Source organism: Acomys minous, assembly GCF_964271855.1.
Source record: "Acomys minous genome assembly, chromosome: 1".
Taxonomy (NCBI): Eukaryota; Metazoa; Chordata; class Mammalia; order Rodentia; family Muridae; genus Acomys; species Acomys minous.
The window spans coordinates 172408957-172431679 of NC_140483.1; the positions used below are offsets into that span (position 1 = coordinate 172408957).

Sequence of the window (22723 nt, forward strand, 5' to 3'; positions counted from 1 at the left end):
TGAATGCATTCGAAACCACGTTGTGTAGTTATACCAAATGTTTTATCATTTTTCTTAAACGCTGCATTTAAATAAGTTCATAAGTGCCTACCTCATTAACTCTATATGTACAAAATCATACTTAATACTAGAATATATACATATATACACACATAATACATACTTTAGAAAAGCTAGCACCATTAAATGAATAATGAGGTAAGAATTACTATGACAAGACTATTGAGCCAAAGATTCTAGTACTAAAGATCCCACTTAAAAATATATATAATCAGTGAAATAAGCTTTAACATTTTTTAAAAAGATAAGACAATCAAAACTCTTCTTCGGAGAATAACCTTGCCTATAATATTGAAGCCAGGTGTGGTGGCCCATGACTGTAATCCCAGCACTCGGGGAGGCAGATACAGTTGGATCTCTGTGAGTTAAAAGCCAGCCTGGTCTACAACACAAGTCCAGGACAGCCAAGGCTACAAAGAAACCCTGTCTCCAAAAACAAACGAAGAATAAGAAAAAGAGGGAGGAGGAGAAGAATGAGGGGAGGAGGAGGAAAAGAGAAGGAGAAGGAAGAAAGAAAAAGAAAAAATAATATTATTGAAATATATCTCCTCAGCTGGTTTGAGGAACTATGATTAATTACTAATAAGATGAAAAGGGAAAATGCATATATACATTTATGTTGTAAATAGATATATAAATACTATATATATGCATATCATTATTCAAGTCCATGAACACATTTGAAATTTTAAAATCTGGCTCCCTGTAGCAATAAAGGCTACTGTCCCAAGTCCTGGCTTAGGTAGCAGTTATGGGTATGATCACTTTTGTTTCCAATTACTTTTATGCCAATGAACTTATATAAGCTAAATTTAAGTTCTTAAGAATAATCGGTAGTAGCGATGTATACTGGATTCTAAAACAAAATTGTCCTGGCATCCAGCAACTCTTTATGCTACTGGGAAGGTTATGCTTTCAAGTTTCACACTAATGCTGACATGAGGGCGGTGACCCTCTGAGGTCCTCTACTGCGCCCTGTAGGAAGGAGTCCACAACATCACATAGCAACCATCACATCTGAATTCTCACCATAATTACAGTATTTGAAAACTGCGAACGTCTGAGGTGGTTTTTTTTCTTCCTACTTTATTAACTGTCCTCAAATTAATATCCTGCTTCTGGGGACACTCCCACATCCGTGCCATGGCTTTGTCATGCATGGCCTTGCCTTTCACGTGCTTCTATAGTATCCAATTTTATCCATGTATTTTTCCATCTACAATTGTGCTTGAGAAACATACCTTAAAACTTTTTTCACAAACCATCGAACTAAAAGTGAGGTTTTTAAAACAACGTGTAACACTGCTGGCCTTTTCTTCAACCTAGTTTTTTCCATCATGCTCCCCAGGACAGGACACACACGAAACATGAACTGCATGTCAATCTTTCCCATTATAAAAAGGTTCTTAACTTAAAAAGCCCTTTGAGCTGATGCGCTGCTGCACACCTGTAATCCTAGCACTCTGGAAGGCAGAGTCAGGAGGATCTCTGTGAGTTCGAAGCCAAGCTAGACTACAAAGGTTACCCAGAGAAACCATCTCAGAAAAAAAAAATTATCCTTTGAAGGGTCCTTTGACATTGAAGATAATATTTTGCTTTCTAAAAGTTGAACTGAGACAGAAACCTAAGAAACAACTCTTAAATATGAGCGACTGCATGGGGTTTGTTTAAACTTTTAAAAATTACAACTGAGAGAAAAGATGACCATGACACAGAAGGAAATGGAGATAGTAATTATCACCTAAGCCTGAAAAGTGCAGGGAGCCAGAAGCAGCTCATAAAAAAGCGCCTCAGGACAGCTCCTATTTTTTCTTAAAATAATGGAACTTTCGATTTAATTTTTTTTCTCAACCTGATTTCAAACATATATTCAAACACTTCACACCATTTCTTGCTGGAAGCTGAACAATGCATTTTTAGTGGGAACTTTCTGTTTTGCGACTACTACCATATCTGTGTTATTAGTTAGTCCTCTGCAACTTTAAGAGAGTGCTTTCCAACCACTGAGAAGGGCAAAGGCAGCCAGCTTCTCCTGAAAACCATGGCTGCAGACTGACTTCCTTAGAGCACTTCCTAGGAAGAGACAGAAAGGAAACACCAGACCCTTGAGTGAATTTGTTTCAAGAAAGTGAAAAATGCTAATACAAGATGTTTTATGACTTTTTTCTGTTTCTTTTAAAAAAACTGTTGCTAGTGTTTTCATAAACTCACACTTTTATTAGATATGCTTTTCTGCCTCTGTATCAGTAACACCAACATAAACAAGAATAGAGAATTGGTTCTCTTAGGCACAGTATTCCAAATTGTAATCTCCTGAGACTCCTCCCCTCACTAAAATCCTATCAAGTAAAGGTTACTTTCTTTAAAAGTAAGCTCTTTTTTTTTTTAAGTCTAGAATGACCTAAACCATCTGATTATTGGACTTTGAACCAAACCACATGGAAATGTTACATAATAGTCAATAATAAATAAAATGTATTAAAATTCCAATTTAGCAAGGGTTTCCCCTCTTAAGAGCTGGTTGGCATGGAGGGGAGTGCCCTGCCCCTTGGCCAAGCTAACCAGAAGCTAAATTCCTAGGATGCCCGAGCTAAGAGGTCTCCTAGAAGTCCTCAAGAAACTGAGTCAAAGTCCCCAGATACATGCCAGAAGTTGGGCCAGTAACTGTTTTCCCTTTCACTTCAGCAAGCTGTTTCAATCACTGTGTGGCCCAGAATTGAAATCTGCCAGTAAACAAAGAAATAGGAAAAATAATTCCACTTCCAGGTCACTAAATAATTTATCACCTAATGTTTCCTTTCTATAATACAAAGACTTTACGCTCAGAAAGTTACAGTTTAAAGTACACTAAGCAAAATCACATCCATATGCAAATATATCTCCTCCCATATGCATCTTAAGAAAATAACAAACAAAAATAATTTATCCTCAGCCCTTAGAAAACAAAAACTGAAATTAAAAGAAAGAATGGAGAAAATCTAAATTGTATATTTTTGTTCCTTCTAAAAGGATTAAATAACAGAATTCTAAATGGTTTGTTTGTACTTTCCATGCAATATGTAGATTAAGCATGAAATTCTGTTTGGGACACTTTGACATCTGTTTTCAGTGCGTTACAATGAAATCTGGGGACTTGATACATACATTTGCTGTAATAAAACTGTCACTAATCAGTGTTTTCCAAAATATTGCCCATAACTATTACTATTCAGTAGTCTCATTTGCATGATCTAATACTGTTGCTCCATCGTGTTTTTCCCTGACAATGTGGTCGCTGGTCCCAGGCACAGGAAGTAAAATGGCTGCACAGCACTCAGTAATCTCGGGCTTTCCACAGCACTCTGCTGACAAAGCAATCTGTCCTAGAATGGACCAATACTTCACCCCCCTTCCTGAGATGCTCTTCCTGGAACTGGTGTACCACGGATAAATTCACACCCCAAGTGTGAAAAACTCCACAACAATAAAGAAGCCTACACTGAGGAGAGTACTCTGCCACAGGGGGCATGTACCACAGGAGACAGAAGCATAATGCTAACTCAGGAGCCCTTTCAATAAAGCTGTAAAGACTCTCTTCCAACAAAGGATGAAAGATGAGTCTTTCAGTAGCACAGTCCATCCTCACGAACTACAGATGCAGATGAGACCAGACGTTAAGACTGAGTCTACTTCATGCTCTCTAGACCTGACCGGAGGCTGTACCAATGGCAGACACCATGACCACAAGTTTACAAGGTGTTAATAGCTGGATTGTAGACTGCATAAAGATTTCTATTCACATTGTTTGTGTGTCTCATATATCATACACAAATATGGTTATCAGCAAAAATAAAAAACAATTCTAAGACTATGAACATCATACTCACCAAAGAAGAAAACTTGCTAAAAAATATTTCTCTACCTACTCTACTTCTAAATGAATTCCAGATTTTATCAGTATTTGGAACTGAATTCATACTGCTTAAATCTAACATAATTTCATTTTGTCCTCCCATGAACTCATCTCAAATCTGAAATATGTTTCTCTATACACATGTTTTATATTATACAAATGTTGGATACAAAGAGCAGATTAACTGTGAGCCCTAATGCTGTGTTTGTTAGTACTGAGAAGTCATTCCAACTGTTCCAAACGGGATTAATGCACTATAACAAGTCTATTTAATTACTGTAAGACCAGTGATCCTCATATTACTATAAGCTGCTTTCCCCTTATTTGGAGACTATAAATGGAACCAAAATTGCACATGATAACTACAGGTCATACCCTGAAACATGATGCTTGATGTAGCAGGAATAAAGAGACATTTCAGCATCTCTGAGAGGCTACAAAATACAGTCAGTGTTTAAGATCCGTGTGGATGCCCTCATTGTACCATCACATTAACTTACATCATATGTGTACTCAAAGCTTTTCAAGTGCATTGGGAAGATGCAGTAACAAATGTTAAAAAAAATATTATCACCAACAACCCAATTTGAGTGTTGAAACTTGAGGATTTACAGTGTTCCCGGAAATCACTTTTATGGATTTTTTTGTATCCTGTGAACAGAACAGCAACTGAATGTCAGAACCTTCTCAAGAAGAAAAAAGAAATGAAGAAAGAAAGGAAGAAAGAAAGAAAGAAAGAAAGAAAGAAAGAAAGAAAGAAGGCACACCACAGACCATTGGAACTTGCGTTCCAGAATCTAAGCAAGCTGATCGATACTCCGATGTGCACACCCTAGTTACCCTTTAACCACTAGACAAACATGGAGCCACTTCTCCTCCTGACCCCTGACTAGATCCTTTAGGCCTATGATAAACATTGTCACCAAGCCCTTCATGTAGGAATATGTTTCTTCTGCACCCCACATCAACATGACATATGCCTTAAGATGTTTCCCTCTTAATCTCTATGATTTCCAAAATACTCTGCAAAGTAAGTGAGAGGAACAGTGCACTGGCCACAGAGAGCAGGATCAGCCAGTTGCCCAGGAATCTGGCACACAAATTTAGCTCCAGGCCCACGGGGAGCCAACCAACCAACACCACCGAAGTCAAACACTGATCCCAAATTACTTCTTGTGGGGAGAAGCCAATGTTTTAGCCATTTCTCCTTTGGCATCCAGTTGTTCTCAGTAAAAGTGAAATCACTGTAAGCAATAAATACTTTTTCCCTCTAGAGGTCATTTAATTAATTTTCGGAAAGCCGCAAGAGGGAGGAATAAGAAAATCCAACTTAAAAGAGAAGACTCAGATGGCAGTGGAATCAAAACAATTCATGTAACCAATTAAACAATCTGAGGCTTTGACCCAACCAAAGGTCACATGGCCTTTCAGACTGAGAGTCTCAAAACCAGCAGCTTGCTCCTTTTAACCAGGCGTCCGGCCTCACGACATTACCCTTACTTCTGTCCAACTCAGTCTAAAATGTAAAGGAAGCTCTTCCAAACATGGGTGACTTCGTTTTGCTGCACAGAAAACTTCCATGCGCCACCGCAGGGCAACAAATGTGTTGTCCAGGACACCCTTTACCTAAAAACATGCCAAGTTTTTTTATTCAGAAAGCCACAAATAAAATTATGTTGCTCTTTTCTTTGAAATATTCCTACGGATCAAGAAAAATCTGGAAAATGTATGGACTCCTGAAAATACTACAGTAATTATAATTTAAGTGGGTTTCAAAACTATACAGGACTAAGTAACTGCATATGCCTAACTTCAGAGCTCTTCCTAGCAAGAACCAATACCCAGGAGAGAGTGACTGGGTCATAGCCTTTGCTCTTTAGGAGATGGTTGGCTGATGGGTAATAACTGCTCTAGATCCCCACACTGCCCTTCCCTCCATGCTTAGGCAGTTTCTCTAGAAGTCTCTAGACTATTCTCCATTCTATCCTTCACATATAACAACAACAACAGCTATTATTAAGTTCATGCTTTACTTGCATGATTTCACACATCCTAAAAGAGTGATTATAACTCCTAAAGCATATGAATTATCAGGGACTTGACCGAAGTTACAAAGCTGAGAAAGGGTAAGCACAGAACCCTGTGCCAATTCTACACGTGTATTCTGCTTCAGAGACTGGATGTTTTGTTTACTGCTTAGTTTGTGTCACCTTGACAGAGGCACCTGGGAAGAGGGAACCTCAGTTGTGGACAACCTCTATCACATTGGCCTGTGACATGTGTGTGGAGCACTTTCTTGGTGAGTGCCACTGTGGGCAGCACCATCCCTAGGCAGGTGGGACTGGGCTATATATGGAAGCTAACTGCGCAGAAGCCAGGAAATAGCACTCCTCCACAATCCTTGCTCTAAGGTTCCTGCCGTGACCACCTTCAGTGATGAAACATTACCTGGCCCCATAACGTGAAACAAGCCCTTTACTCCCCAAGTTGGTTTTGGCCATGGTGTTTAATTACAGCATCAGCACACAAAAACCAGAACAGTTATGTCACCAAAATTTAAACCCTAACCCTGAAGATGATGGTATTAAGAAACATGTTCCATACCAAATGAGTTTAATAGTGTGGGCTCCTCATAAATGAGATTTGTGGCTTAAAGAGAGAGCCCAGTGAGTTTTTTGACTAGACACTGAAGGAGGGGCATAGCAACCCAGAAGGTGGTCCTCCCTGGGCTCTGACCCTGGACTAACAGCCTCCAGAACTGTTAGGAAGAAGTATTTTGTAGTCTTAAGGCAGCCAGTCTGCTTCTTTGTAACTAAGACACTTCTTTCCAAAACCTAAGAAACCATGAGGAAAGATCTGCTGAACTGCAAAAGAAATCCAAAATTCAAAGAATGACAGAATTTCAATTGTAGATTGAGCACTAGTGTTCAGTTAGGAGTGGTGGAGGAGGACTACTCACTCCTCGATCCATAAAGCACCCATCGTGGTCAATTCCTGCCACATCTAAGTTCTATCTCTCTCTCATAACTTCCCTTCTTTAGTTCCCCCAAAAATACACGTGTGTACCCCAGCACCCACTAACTCCCCATGGACCAGAACCCGAACCTGTGCACCTTAACAGCGGACATCACTCTAACAGCCTTTAAAGAACTGAAGGATACATCGAAGAACATCACAGGTGTTCTTGAAATCCTTCGCACCTCAGTTCCACGGCCATGTGACCCACTAGCCTACTATCCGCATCCAAAGCCCACTCCACGTTAGTGTTGCCTGTGGGATGCCAACGAAGGAGAGGAAAGGCAGGCAGTGCATGCCTCTTCTGACTGGCTTCTTTGAGGAGAGGAAGTCTGGGGCCGCTGATCCAGTGAGGCCTGTTGCTTTTCATCTATTCTTGCCCTCTGAACCCTAAGACCATTACCAGCAGGTTAAAAGGCCCTCAAATTCCTTCATGTCCTGAACATTCCTACAAAAGAACAGCTTGATACAATCGCTAAAAGACTTTTTTGTAAAAGAACATTTCTCTCCTGCTAGTTGCAGAAGAAAAAGTAATGATGAGAACCCAGAATGCTAGTGTTCTTCCCAGGGGGCATTACGACACTGTCTCTCATCTGTTGGTGTAAACAGTGTGCAGCACAAGAGAAAAATGCACACTCTCCCTTAAACTTCCCTCTTTCCTCTAATAATTTAAAAATAAAATGTAACAGTTTGCATTTTAAACATTTCATCTGGCAAATATAGGAAAATCACGAACTATAGTGTCATATTTGGCAATGAAAAGATTGGTAGGATAAAAATATCTGTGTTTTTAACATTTTAGAAGACATTTCCAATATTTTTAAAATAAAATTATTTCACTGCTTTGAATGGGAACCAAGGTAAAATTCTCCATTTTGAACATGAGGTTTTCATGAGGAACAGAAAAACAATTTTATATTCATTAAGATAAACAGTTAACTTTATATGCTGACAAACGTCCCTGCAGAAATAAAATCTTCACATTTACTACTATGGGTTACTACCTTGTCAAGAAATTTAACTATTTACCTTAATAAGAGAAGGTTTCCCTTGAAATGGTAACATGTTGTAGAGGACACTATGCTCCGTTTAAAGTGCTCTTTTTTAACCCTGCCTGTTCAGGATGGGTCTTCCCAGTGCTGAACGATGAAAACAGTGCCAAGGTTAGTAAGTCAGTCCTTTTACGATTAGTGGCTGAGTAGCCAAATGCATAACTAAATGTGTCACTTTAACCTACATAATGACAATAAAATGTCTTTTATTGTAACAGCTAAAAATGTTGAAAATAATTATTAAGGAAACATAAATATAAAGGGCTAAGAAGGAAGTCTCAGTGGAACGGGAAGTTGAAAACCCACAAAGAATTGATCGAAATCCCTCCAAAAAAATCCAGAACACAATCCCCTACCCTACTATAGCCAACAAGGCCGCAAATTTGTCCCCATCACTGTCAGCAAACAAAGGAAAGTCACTTCTGCAGCCAGACCATGTCAAACAGAAGATGTGGCTACTGCAGAGGGCGCCTTGAATCCACTGGGGTGTAAAGTATGGGCTGGGGCCTTTTTGTCAGCTATTACCATAAAAGAATAAGAGGAAACAGTGACATTACTGCACAATAGAAAGGTCAAACAGCTTGCAGCCATTTCATGACCCAGACAAGTCAAGGTCAAGGGATTCAGGTAGCAACTTAGCCAGGGCATAAGTTACAGCCCAAATGAATTGTTTTAACACATCAGCTTTGGTCAATTAAACCTAACAAGGCAAGTTGCATCCCGTAGCAGGGTTCCTGACACCAAGGCCAGAAGCTGAGACCGACCTCATAAAACAAGGCTTTTAACATAGCATAGCAAATTTAAGCTAATCCATCCAGAAACTGCAGAGGTCAGAATAATAAAATACAAGTTGTCCTAAGCAAGAACATTTTTCACACTTTAGAATTCACTAATAGAGGGATACAGCCTTCTCACCCTCATTAGCACAAACACAAATGGAATCCCCAACTTATATGAATTACCAAGTATACTCTATTTCAAATCACTTTGTTAACATCTGCATGCATGATCAGATTTTTGTCCCTACTCTCATCCCATTGTTGTTAAAGCTATTACATATTTGCCTGCATTTTTAAAATATAAATGTACAGAATAAAGCTTTTCAAAAAAGTCTTTATTTTCCTTCAGTGTCAGGTTATGAAGGTGATACTTAATAATAATTGGTACCTGTTAAATACTTTTTGTAGTTTTATGGAAGGCATATTTAAATTTATGTAATTATTAAATATGTCCACTTCATTCAGTGCATACTATTTATTCAATTTCCTACGTTAAGAAATAGTTGATTTAAGCTAACTATGGCTTTAAAACTGTATGTCCTTAGCGTTTAAAAACTTTTCTCAAAGGCAGTTCCTATTTCACTTTGTACTTGTTTGAACAAATTCTGTTGTCTGATTGGGCTGTATCAGTAACCCACTGCATGCTCTGAAGCGCCTTAAAATGGGATTCTGAAAATATACAACCTCCAGGCAACTTTTCAGCTCATAAAATTACTTCATCCATCACTCTATATTTCCAATTATATAGTCTTTATCCAGAGTTCTTTAATTTGCCTGTGATTCATCAACAGTGTCCTGCTTAAACTATCATCATGAACAGAGAGAATATGTGCCTAAGTGTTTTATTCTAAACAATGCATTGATGCACATGAATGGCTGGGGTTTTTTCCTTAGAATATTGCTATGCTTAAAGTATAAGAATTTTATGTTTTTAATGTGTGGCCCTCAATTCAGCCTCAAGGTCTTTCCACCTCACTGCTTAATTGGTAGCCATTTATCCCAATTTTCTGAATAATGTAACAACCAAAAAGCCCAGCCATTCAAGTGTTATTAGTCTCACATCCTGTAACTGTCAGTTAATACAAGCTAATCCCATAGACGAACCCCTTGCTATACACACTTAGTTTTCACAAGTTCCCTACAATTTGATGATTTATTCTCTACGCCAAATCCTAACAACTAAATTCTGTTAAATTAACCACATCACATAATTAGAGTTCAAGAACCTAAGAATTTGCTTTAAAATGAGACAACGTACGACACTGGCACAGAAAAGTGGGCCCAGGAAAAAGGAGCGCGCTCCTCTCCTCGCGGCGCGGCGTTAAGACACGCTGCTGCACAGGTTCAAGTCTTCAGTCACATAAACCACGGGCCTTGGGGATTTCTAAAGCGAGCCTTCCTGGTCAGGATGAAAGCGGAAAGCTGGAACTTGGGCTCTGAGAGCTGTGCTGCCTGCTCTGCCCCAGCATGTGTCCTGCAGGGTTATGAGTTCTCGTCCCAGCAGCAGTGGGTGCACTGTCAGATGCTGTTCTTTCATCAACTACACCTTTCCAAGCAGAAGGCTGGTGCTGCTCTGGGCCATCGTTTTCAGCTATTTAGTCCCAGACAGCTTTAGTGTGAGCCGTGTGTGCCATGCACACTCCTCATAAGCCTCCTCCAAACAGAGCAGTAATTACTCCTTTGAAGATAAGTTCAGTTATCTCGCACGCCATAGTGATGACAGAAGTGAAAACTAAGGTGTCTCAGCTACTAGGAGGTGCAGAGGATTCAGACACAGTCTGGCCGGGAATGCCTCCATCTTTGGGTGCTATATCCAAACTGTTGAGCAGGGACAGCAAGGACAGCAAGCGGAATGTCACAAAACAAACAGTGGACTTTTTCATGTTAACTCAGCAAAATCAAGACTCGTGAGGAGAAAGACCCTACTAAGTTGAGTATCTTAGATGGTTTATTCAGACTGGAGTACCCAGATTAAAAAGAAGAAAAGTCATCGGAGATTAAAACTTCCATTTCCTTTTGGCAGTTTTCACTCAAATTCCAAATGTAGGAGGAAAACAACTTTGCACATTTTTAAACCTTTCATAAATCTATACTTCGGCATTTGGATGTGCTTAGGCACACTGGATCTCTCTGGGCACACACCGTCACTGTGTTGAGCTAGGTGCCGGCCACCATAATACTCAACCACCCTTCCTGTCACTCCAGGCTGCGTGCCCCTAGGTTACCACCATTCCTATGCAATGGACACAATTTTGATTCTCACTCCCAAGAGTCACAGAGTATGAAGTATGTGACTCTAAACATATAGAATCTATACACATCCTTTTCATTCTTCTTATTTGAAAAAATTCGTACTGCTGTCTAAGAGGGACGAAGTGCAAGGTGGGAAAGTAAGCCTAAGGTTAATGACTCCATAGGATGCCTTACCAACCTTTGATACATTTGAAAGATAATACATTGCATGATGTATCTGAATATCTGAAGATCCTAATTGTAACAAATGATGACCCCCCCCACTTCCATCTCTGTCTCTCCCAAGCTCCCTCTCCCCTCTGCCTTTGAAAAGTGAGACCATATTAACAGCAATGCAGAAGCTTGCCTTGCCATAGCAGGACACAGATGCCAGCCTTTCCAGCTGGCAGCCAGGGCCTTGAAGTTTAACTCTTAAGTTGGCCGGCAAAGCTATCTTGTGTCAAGGACATCATGGCAGAGCGGGTGAACTTCTGGCCCCTTAGACTCTGCTTTGTCCTTATCAGGGGGAAAACTGCTAAGTTATCTAATCTTTAATATATGTTCTAACAAAGGTCCAACAAAAGGGAAGCCTAGGGGCAAGGCATACCAGTAAGAGCTCTTCTTTATCCTGTGAATTGGGTATGAGGAAGAATGCAAACAAATGCATACCAGAGTTCAGTTCAGTCAAGACCAGGCTACCAGGATGTGAAAACTTAACAGCATTTTCCTAAATCAAACATTCATGCAAAGTACTTATCCTACACACAAACTTCTTGCTCTCTGATGTCACAGTGCAAGCCTACCCAATCACCACACAGAGCAAACTCATTTAAACAAGTTAGGAAAGCTTTTTTCCCCCCTGACAATGGGAAATACCTGCAAATGAAGTGAAAATTATTAAAATGTTAAAAATGTGCTGTCAACTTGCAAACAATTATCTATTTAAGCTTTTCATAAAGAAATAATTGTTACCCAGAAGGATTCTAAGCTGCAGTAGCTGATGAAGGAAAATAGCTCTCTCCATGTGCAGCCTCACTAATGCCACGTGACAAGCAGGAAGGGTTCAGTTTCAAAGACAATAATGATTACAACTTCCCTTCTAAACAAGTCACATGTTTCACAACTTCAAAATACACCTCAATTATGATATCGTTTAGCAGTCAAGCAGCAAACTCTGCCATCCAACAATGGATCACAATTAATGCAAAGGGGTCAACAAGGCTGAGTTCAGGATAGAAGCAAGCAAGACTGCTGAGCTCTGCCATACTCCAAAAACATGTCTAGTAAGAGTGTAAAGTATGGCCCAAGAATCACATAAGCTGACTTGTTTTAAACTCCCCATCTGTTAAATTCATAACATCAGACAATATCTCTTGAGGTCTTTAAGCTTTGTGTTGTGACCTCTCCTTTCTTTAAAAACCCTCCCTGCCTCAGAAAAAGCCTAATCCTAGTTTCCTCCCCACACCCCCTGATGCTAACCCCCACCGCACCCTCACCACCACAAGCATAGCATCCGTGCATCTTCTGGCTCCAGACCGGACGGTCTGGTGACTCAAGGCTTCCCATAGGCCACACTTCCTTCTGTGTAGCCCTTTGGGTAGAACTGCTGATCCTTCTTATTAATTAATGAGATAATGGTGGTTAACTAGGAAGCAATGGTAATGCTAACTATCTAGGAAACTCGAAACAAAATTATTTTAGCCTTTTGGTTGCTGTTGCTCTCCCCCACCCCCCCCCGGCCCTCCCACCCCCCATGCCACCCCACACTCCCCCAATATGTGGGAGTGTGAGCTACAAATTTTTGCAGCATCTTGGTGCAGAACTGAGGAAGTCAGGAACGACTGGTAATGACCGGTATGTATCAGATTCTAACACGTAGTTGCCTCATCGAGGTCCTGTGTTTTTCACATACACACGTGCACGTTACTAACTAGAGAGGGAAGTAAGGGCCTCTCAACCCAACTACTAAAAAAAATGAGGAGGTGGAGACACTGGGAGAACTAGAACCTGAAAAAGAAATGACAGGGATGGGTGTAAGGGGAAGCAGCAGCCAGTCATAGTGGGTGCACTCATGTATCCCCACACTGTTGGCGCGGCGCGCCCTGCACTGTACAGGATGGCATGTCCTGCGAAGGTGTGCTGCGCAAGGCTTGCTGGTTTTCATTTTGTTTTGCTTTGCTTTGTTTTGATGAATGCAATAACAAAGGCAATATGGGGAATAGGTACCACCTGCCCAAGAATCATTGGACATCTTTAATATCTTTGGGAATATGGAGCCCATTTTAGAACTATTTTTTCCTTAATCTGTCACAATCTTTTTTTTTTTTAAGCCTTTTGGCAGGGGGGGAAGGGAAAGGGTTTTCTATTAGCAAAGCTTTGCTGCAGCAGACGAGCCCGCAGCTTTCATTCAGGGATTGTCAAAAACTTTCCAGTGTGCCCACTGCAATGCGGATGCCAACCAACGAATCAAAGGCATTCAGCAGCTAGACAAAGAGGGTCTGATGCCAACCTCGGTGCCACTGGCAACCATTATTGGCATCAAACACAGTGTCTGCCTTTTTTCCCCCTCGCCTGGCACTTCACAAACAAAATGGCGGTTCTTGTAGCAACGAGACAGCCGAAGCGCAGCCCTCTGAATCAATAGCATCAAATGATTTTATGGACTTAAATACAGTTACTCCCAAGTCCGTTACCAAATTTTAGGTAAAGAGGGAGCATATAATTTTATAAGTAACAATCTTTATATAACGTGACCCTTTGCTAATGTAAAGATAAAATAAAATGGACTGAATTGCGGTCAACCAGGCTATATGCACGGAAGAAGCCCGAGTAACAAAGACACTGAGCTCTGAACAAAACACTGCCCTGTGATGCAAAAGCCTAATAAACTACATATCAAAAATGATTTAAGAAAATATAAATTTCCCCCAAAAAGTATATCAGATGCAGATGTAGCACTATAGTTTGTGTCAAAGCTTCAGTAACTCTTTCCACATTTCAGAAAAGATGAGGGTGCTGGGGAAAGGGACGGGGTAAGTGTGGGTTGAACCAAGACAGAAAGAGGAAGAAAGAAAAGCAACGGGAAGTTGGTGGACGATGGACGGTTATAATCCATCCGTCTTTATTTCATCTTCCATTAGAGACGAAGTACGTGATCTGTAAATAGCCAAAAGGACTATTGACATTTCTAGATCTGGAAATTGTCAATATATTGTAACATCACTCCACACTGCAATGCGGATGCCAACTAACAAATCACAGGCACCCTGAGCTAAACAAAGAGGGTGTGATGCCAACCCTGGTGCCAGTGGCAACCATCTTTGGCACTCTCTCTGTTCTTCCCCGTGTTTTTCTCCTCGTCCTTTATAACGGGAGAGGGAAAAGGGGGGGGAGTAATTCTGTTGCTCATTCTGTTATAAACATTGTTCTTCCCTTTTAATTTTTCTCCATGTTTCTTTTTCAACTTTATCTAATTTCTAAAATCCAGAAATTATGATTTCATGTCCTTAGAGGAGAAATAAAAAGTTATACGATGCGAGATGAAGCACTCAAGGTGTTTATAGCTTCATCTTTGAATGCCTTCTTTCTTTAATCAATGACAGTGCAAATGACAATCAACCTGCAGTTCACAAAGAAAAAGATATAAATCTTGAAAAAGAAAAAACACAAAAGCACTGGGCTGTGACTTTTTAAAGATGGGCCACCAGATGTTAAGAGGAGATGACACGAGGGCAGGTGGCAGAGATGACAGATGACTGAATGCACAGAGAAAATACCAAAAGGTTTTTATATTGTATCAATGTTTTATCTGAAAATACAGTCTCTAAGACTCAACTCAAAACTGTATGATTATCATGACCACTAGTGCCATGCAAAAAAAAAAAAAGGCTCTGTATTTTTTTTTTCTCTTTTAAATCTATCTTCCTAAATCTAAAGGATAGTCTTTATTGTCAGTTCAACAAAACTAAGACATGGCTGCCTGCCCCTAAAGAAATGTTCACATAGGTCCACTTAGGAACTACTAACCATCAAGAGTTAAAGTGGGAACGTGTGGCAGGTCTTGCCTCTCGACTAAAGAGTTGCATGACCCACTTTGCAAAACTTTTCCTTCTAACCAGTGACTTTTACAACACTTACAACACACAGTCAGTCCAACACACGCATGCAGCCCACCTCGAAATGCCACCCTTAGACTGCTGCCCATCAGACTGTCATGTGTTCATGAGCTTTTATTTTAGGACATCCAGGATGAAGACGTATATTTCCCTCGTTACTTAAATTTTAGTTCTGAACACAGGTAAATAGCAAGTGTGGTGTTTTGCTTGGTAAGAAAACCCTTTTCAAATGATGATGTCTAGCATTGTTATTTAACATCAGAGCAAGAATTCAGAAGTGACACTCAAGCACTCTAGAACTAATCAAGGGGAAGCCTAGACAAAGGGCACACAGTAAGTACTAGAATAAGTTCTGAGTCGTAAGAGTAATTTTCTTACTTCACTTTTCTGAATGACAATACAGTACCTCGATTTATTAAACCCCACATTTATATAATGAGCATTGGATAACTGTCTGCCACCTGGCTATCTGCAGGCCATCTTCCCTCCCACCAGGCCAAGCTCAGAAATGACCCACCATCTGTGGCAGCCCAGACTCAAGGCCATTTTCAGTATGGTCTTTCCTAGGTGGATTGTACCCTGACAAACTGATGTGAAGAAAACCAAGTCAAAAGGCTCACCTCCTGAAGAAAAACATACTAAGGAAAAACAGAAACAACAAAGAAACACATCTCATTAGCTACAAAATCCCTGGCAACAGCGCTGCCTATTTTGCACTGTGCAAGCAACGTTTCCAGCACTCTTTATCGAGGACTTTAAAAACAGTCCGGTATGCGGTCTCTGCATTCTTTTGAGATTTATTTTAAACCAGTGTAACCAGTCCCCTTTCTGGTTTGCTCTGTGATGCTCTGTAAAGAAAGCTGTGACTTCTTCCTTGGGAAGCTTTATGAATTTGCATTCAAGTAAACTAATAATAGAAAGTGTTTCCCAAGTCACTCAGGGCAAGTATTATAAATTATTTAAACAAGAGCTGTGTTGTATTAAATCTACAGTGATTCTGCACAATCAAAAGGAAGTATCAATAGAAATATGAACATTACATAAACCTAGACCTCTGTCAGATATATCTATTTTGACAGTGACCAGCTCAGATATTTTGTAACAGTAAATGCTAATTTGATTTTTGGTGCAACCGCAGTTCCTGAACAAAGTTCATCTGCCTTGTTAGGTAAGAGACTAGTTAGTACAAAGATTATTAAACAGGACTTTAGCTACCACCAGTAAAGTTGCACTTCAGATAGCGGGGGGGGGGGGGGGGGCGATACAGACTAATACAGAAAAGTGGAGGACAATAAACTGTATTTCTTAGACTACTCTGTGTCTGTTCGTCTTTTTGGCCTTTTCTTCAGTGCAGAAGGCAATCATGACTGTGAACATGGAGTAAAACTGGGGACAGCAAGGTACCTAGAGGGGCCAGAGGACATCGCGAGGCCTCCAGGACACTCTAGGCCCAAGCCAGAGATCCCGTATCTGGAGGAGAATGGACAGTGTTTGCCGTGCTAGAAGAAAGAACAATCTGCTCCTACCTTGCTCCTGCACGTAGTATGCCAAAAACAAGTCAAGCTCCTTAACTGATACTGTGATATGGTGTGGCTGGACACAAAGTGCTGGGTTTGTGCAGTGTGGGGATTTCATGAGCCGTTCTCCATCGGTACTCTCCAAAGGGATGCCTTTGAACAGGATCACCATGACTAGATCCAGACGCCAGACTTTGTCTGCCTGTCGCAGGCAGTCGATCCTCCTAATCTTACCCTTCTGGTCTGGATTGGATAAGACACAGCACGGGTGCTTCTTGCCAGTCACGGTAAGCACAAAGTCCTCCCGGTACTCCTGGCGGATGTCTTTGCGCAGTTTGGCCAGGAGCCTGGATGCCCACTTCTGTTTGATTTCAGGCTTTTCACTGAGCAGCTCATCTTTGACTGCTCTTTCTTCATCCTTTGACATTCGTTTCTCATGCTTTTTAAAGTACTTGCGTTTTCGAGCCTGCAGGTTGAACCAAGTATAGGCAATTGCACGGACATGTGGAAGAAGTGCCTCAATAAATGGGTGGAATTCATCCTGCAGAAGATGGGGAAAGAAGAGGTGTACAATCAGTTTAATTTCTAGTGCTAAAATAAAATAAAATAAAATTCAGCACAAAAAGTACTTTTAAAAAAAAAAAAGCATTATTTTCTAATTTAAAATGAACAAAACGTCAGATCTAGAAGAAAATAAAGTATGTCCCCTCTCCACCAAAATTCACAAATTGATTCTCCCTTCTTCAGAGAAAATAAGGTTTTACTTTGTATTTCCGCTATGGTCCCATCCCCCTGGTTTCCACCTCAATGCCTTGCATCTACATCCTTTAAAATAAGCTAAATAGCACCAATGTAATACTTAAATATTTGATTGACCATCTAGAACTATGCAGTACCATTTTACAAGGAACACAGTGGGATGGATATATATATATATATATATATATATATATATATATATATATATATTTTTTTTTTTTTTTTTTTTTAAGTCGGAGCAGAGCTTCTTAGAAGGCAGGAGCGGTGCCACAGTTCATTTCTCCTCTCTGTGGCACAGAAACACAAAGCATGTAGATGCTCGCTGTAGTGCCACACAGTTCCCGCTTTTGGAGCATGCTCTCAGCAAGAGGCTGCTGGTGGCACAAAGAGCATGCGCCATTAAACTTGATCCATTTTCTTATCAAACGTCCAACATTCCTACACTGAAACAGCACCATTCCAAGGGTGGTAACTAGAGCAACCGGTATGCAGTGAGGGAAAGTGGGCAAAGGACACAGCTTGTCTATCAGTGCTCTGAACACCAGGTTTCCATACTTTGAACAGCACATTCTCTCTCCCTGCACCACCAACATTAGCTTCCTGCATGTGTGGCCTCCTCTCTCTCTCTCTCTCTCTCTCTCTCTCTCTCTCTCTCTCTCTCTCTCTCTCTCATACACTCTCCCATTTTTAAATAGTTTTGAAAGTTGAAAACAAATAACATGAATGTTCTCGCGGCAGCTTTCCTACAGACTATGAAGCCCCACAGAGTCAGTTAATTTGCTAACCGATCACATGAGTGTGGCAATTATTCAAACCCCTTAAAAATCAATCTGAGGTGAACAATGAAAAGTGACAATTTGGCACCAACTTTCCATTCTTTTGTTTCTCTGCATGCTGTGGCACAGTGACACCAGGACTGCACCTGGTCGGTTACTGCTTTTGTGGAATCCCTACAATTCATGTGTCACACAGCTGGAACATGGGACAGGGCTGTGGGTACACACATGTATGTGCTTGGGAGCACACAAGTATTTCAGTCATACAGTTCCCAACTGTCCTGGGGGGGGGGGTCAAACGGTTTACCTGGAGGCCCTGCAGTTTTTTGTTCCTGCCTGTTTTATCTGAGCCCTTCAAAGGGATGGGGCTGTTGGGCATGGCAAATCACCTCTACCTACGAACACTTCAGGTTACTTCCAAATGGAGTCAATATTTCACTACTTCCTGACTTAGGTAAAGCTGGCCATGTAAACCCAGGTTTATTGCTGTTCAGAGTAAAAGAACAGCACCCTACACACGCACTGTATGAATGCAATAAGCCAAGCGCTGTGGCAGAGGAGAACTCCACCACCACCATTTTTTCTTTCTATTTTTGACTGTTCTGTCATCCTAGCCACAAAGTAAGTTTCTCTAATGGATTATATCCCAAGCCAGAGTTCACTCCTTCGTGTTAGTTACTCCCAAGTACACAGAGTAAACAGTCCAGTAGGGTGGCTAATTTCATAAGATAAAGGTGATCAAAGTAAACTAATGACACTCCAACAAAGAAGCTGCCCCAGAATTCTCCACACGAAAGCCTTTGTACGATAAAATTCAAGGTCTAAGTGCAAAAACCTGCAACATATTAGCAGTTTGCAGTTCAGGCCCAGAGCAGGTATATGTCTCCCCTAATCGATAACATGGTTATCAAGTGTTCTGACATACTGCCGGCTAAGAATGACTCAAAATTTTATAATACAGAATGCAGCTGATTACATCGCAGCATGAGGCACAGCCAAATGCCATGGAGGAAATTAAACCGATCAGTACTTTCCAGCAGAGATTTGAACAATTCAGTTACTATGTGAGCACATTAAAGGAGGCCATGGAAAGAGTTAAACCACAATCTGTTCTTTGTGTGGGAAGGCAGCCCTGCTCACAGCAACCACAGCCCATGAGAAGACATCCCTGTCCCTATACACTTTCTGATGCCATGCTTTTAGCTCCCACTGTAACTGTAAAAACTTTGTTCATCCCTTCCCCTCAGAATATATGCAAAAGGAAAAGCTGCCCGCTCAAGGAAATGTGGACTGAAGGTGCTTTATGAACTCACTTCCTATGGTCTGCCTTCTACTGTGATTTACTGATATGGCTTTAAAACATGGATCTACGCTTCTATAAATGAAATCCTTGAGGATGTAGCGAACAACGGTGAGAGGGCTTTGTCTTACTCCTTTTCCCCTACCACACTTTGTAAAATGCACTATCATTTAATGGCTATTAAACAACCCAGGAACACTGAAGTACTTAGATACTTAAATACTATGTTCAGTGACATTCCGTTTTCTTGTACGGACGTCAAACATAACTTTGGATTAAGACATTTTGAGATTTAATACGTGACAATAAATGTCATCTATCATACGAAAATTTTAAACAATTGTTATCTCACCACCAGGATGCCAATTTGAAAGTTGAAGAATTTGGAAACTCTTAGCCAGTTAACCAAAAACAAAAACCACTGTTCTCTTGAGTTTGTTGTTACTAATGGCAAATATTACTTGAAAGCATAACTTTTCTTTACTAGTAAATAGAAGTGGCAAACTTTCTCAGCCCACCAATTTGCCTTAATATCTTTTGGAGCCTCCATATTATGCAGATTCAACTTTAAGTAGAACACTTACTTGAGAAGACATAGCGTCCCAAATAATAGTAAGTGGAGATAAGCAATATGTCACATATACTTTCTCATTCCATCTCTAAATGTCATCTCACATGTGTGACCGCTTTCTAAACCTGCACAGTAATGTCCTCTTAATAATTTTAATGACATGAATGTGGAACGTAGCTGTCCTCACATGGAAAAGACAAACATTAAGGTATTCAAATATCCTAACTAACAGATTAACACAATAACAGTAAGAAATTATCAAAATTATTTCAATCAAAGTACAGAAGTGATTTAACATTTAAGGTCCTATACTAAGAACTCTAAGACACGCTCACTCAGAATTTTCCTTAAAATACATTGGTGTTCAGTGAGATCTTTTTTCTTAGGAAACTTTCTTGAGTTGAACTAAATTGATAAAATAGATAGGAAGGTTAAATTTCCAAATCTAAACATAAAAAAAAAATCTAGGTTATCTAGATTTATTTGTTTTTCTTCACGGAAACAATGATTTCCATGAAAGGGTTGGAAAACAGGCCCAACAGCAATGAAAGAGTAAATACTGTGTGCTCTTAGAGCCTCATCACTATATCACAATAAGCCAGAAAAAAAATATTGAAAGAACTTGAATGACAATGAAAGAAAAACATCATCACGGCAACTGGATATGCAGTTAGAATAAAATACTAAAATATATAAATGTTTCTTAATTTTCCTTTTACTCATACTGATCTATAAACGCTCATTTGTAGTGCTACTACACCAAGCCATTTTGCTAAATATCAAGGTTAACGGTAGCTTCAATTAAATTATGATTTTAAAAACCTAAATGCATTAATATAAATCGACGTGCTTCTTAAAAGTTTCTAACAAAAAAACAACGTAGTTTACTTTGTTTCTGTATGCCTCAAGACAGGTTATGGGGCAGCTATCAGGCTCCTATAACATAAAACTAAACTATCCATCTGATACAAAAGTAACACTCTCACATACTCTTGCTTTTGCAATACCTTAAATTACTTACAAAATCATAAAGTGGTTGTTAATTGAGAATTCTAAAACTGTAACTCCTTCTCCAGAATAGGCCTTAACTTCCCAAAAACAGTGCTAATATATCAACTGTTAAAATAACAAAGAATACACAGCCATCCTCCTGAATTAATCTTGGTAAGGATGTGTCCTTGAATAGCAATGTGATAGTTGGATGATTGTGCAGTTTATGCCCCTAACATTCCATGTGTCAGGATTCTGCAATAGTAGTTTTAACACACTCAAATTAAGATGGAGCTGGTGACTTTTTAATGCGTATTTAGGGGACACTAAAAATGAAATGCAATTGCTAGCAGTTTCCCAAAAACAAGTGTTGGAAATACAAACATAAAGACACACAGGTAAGAACAAGCCAGGCCATACTCTGTGACGGAAAAGGAAAAACTTTCTCTGATCACAATGTAGGAATAATAGAAACGGTCATGGTTTACCAGAAAGATGGGGAAGGGGTGGGGGGTAGAAAAAAAGAAAAGCCTGCTGATGGATAAATAAAAGTAACTTTTACAGCTGCAGGCAATTGGTTATACCTGAGACAATCCCATCGTATTCATGGCTTACTATCATTCACGGCTTTTAAAACACAAATAACTCCACAACCCATTTTTCCAGTTTTGTTAAATTAAAGCGCACGTTTACTTGCTTAAAATAGCCATATCTAAGTTAATCACACTCAGATGCCAAACAAAATATAAACAATAAAAAATGTGTCAGCCAAAAAGCTACAGGGCTGTGTCCAACCACTGAATAACCCTTATCATTGTTTTCATCTTCATTCACAATTCATGAATGCCGCAGTCCTTTTCAATCACAATGGTTTCTAATTGTCATACAATTGAAGTCTTAATTATTTGTTCATTATAAAATGCATCATCATAATATTAAATTTTGAAAACTTTAACACAACCAAAACTAAGTAACATTTCTGTTTCGTTTTTATGACAATGTCAATGAAAAATTTTCAATTACCAATCTAGATTCATACTCTTGAAAGTTGGAGAACTGTCTCATAACTTTCAGGGTTTCATTCTGCAAATAACAGGTCTGGACTACATGCTATTTAACTCATCAGTTGGTAAGTTCCTTGGGCATCCATGAAAGGATGAAAGTGTGCCCAGGTAAGTCGCTAGATCTAACCACTTTTTCATTTGACCATCAGATTAAAAGGGATAGAAACTGGTTTTGGGGGGTTTTAGGTATAGAGACAGTGTTTTAACCTCCTAACATTGTTCCTTGGGGTTTAGGGTAATTTTCTAGCTAAAAAAAAAAAATGACTTCACTTTTCTGGTATCACTTTAAGCCTTGTAAGTTATGACCAATATCGCCAAATGACCAAGTCTCGCTTTTATAAAACAAGTATGTCCTAAAAGTCCTAAACATTCCCCATAACCAACTCATCTTTTCTTAGCTTAAAGATCGCTACAGTCTGGTCTCTGCAAACCCCAAAGTGCAACTAACTGCAGTACAGGACTTTGGGTCCCCAAATATGCAAAGAAATAGGTTCCCCAGACCACCACTTCTTACAACTGGCAGTGTCACCCGCCCACAGCGGGCAGAAGAGTTTCCGAGGCGCTAAATCTAGCCCTCAGCCCTTTGCCCAAGACCTCGTCT

At 39.9% G+C, this 22723-nt stretch overlaps 1 protein-coding gene across 7 annotated transcripts in view; it reads right to left on the minus strand.

Annotated features, from left to right (window-relative positions):
• The window catches only part of NFIB (nuclear factor I B), a 217570-nt gene that overhangs the window by 193330 nt on the left and 1517 nt on the right, over positions 1 to 22723 (minus strand). For all 7 annotated transcript variants that reach the window (XM_084796647.1, XM_084796649.1, XM_084796646.1 and 4 more), the window contains one exon: positions 16672 to 17203. In XM_084796647.1, coding sequence (XP_084652773.1) covers positions 16672 to 17203 — 532 coding nt within the window. The remainder of the gene's footprint in view (positions 1 to 16671; positions 17204 to 22723) is intronic.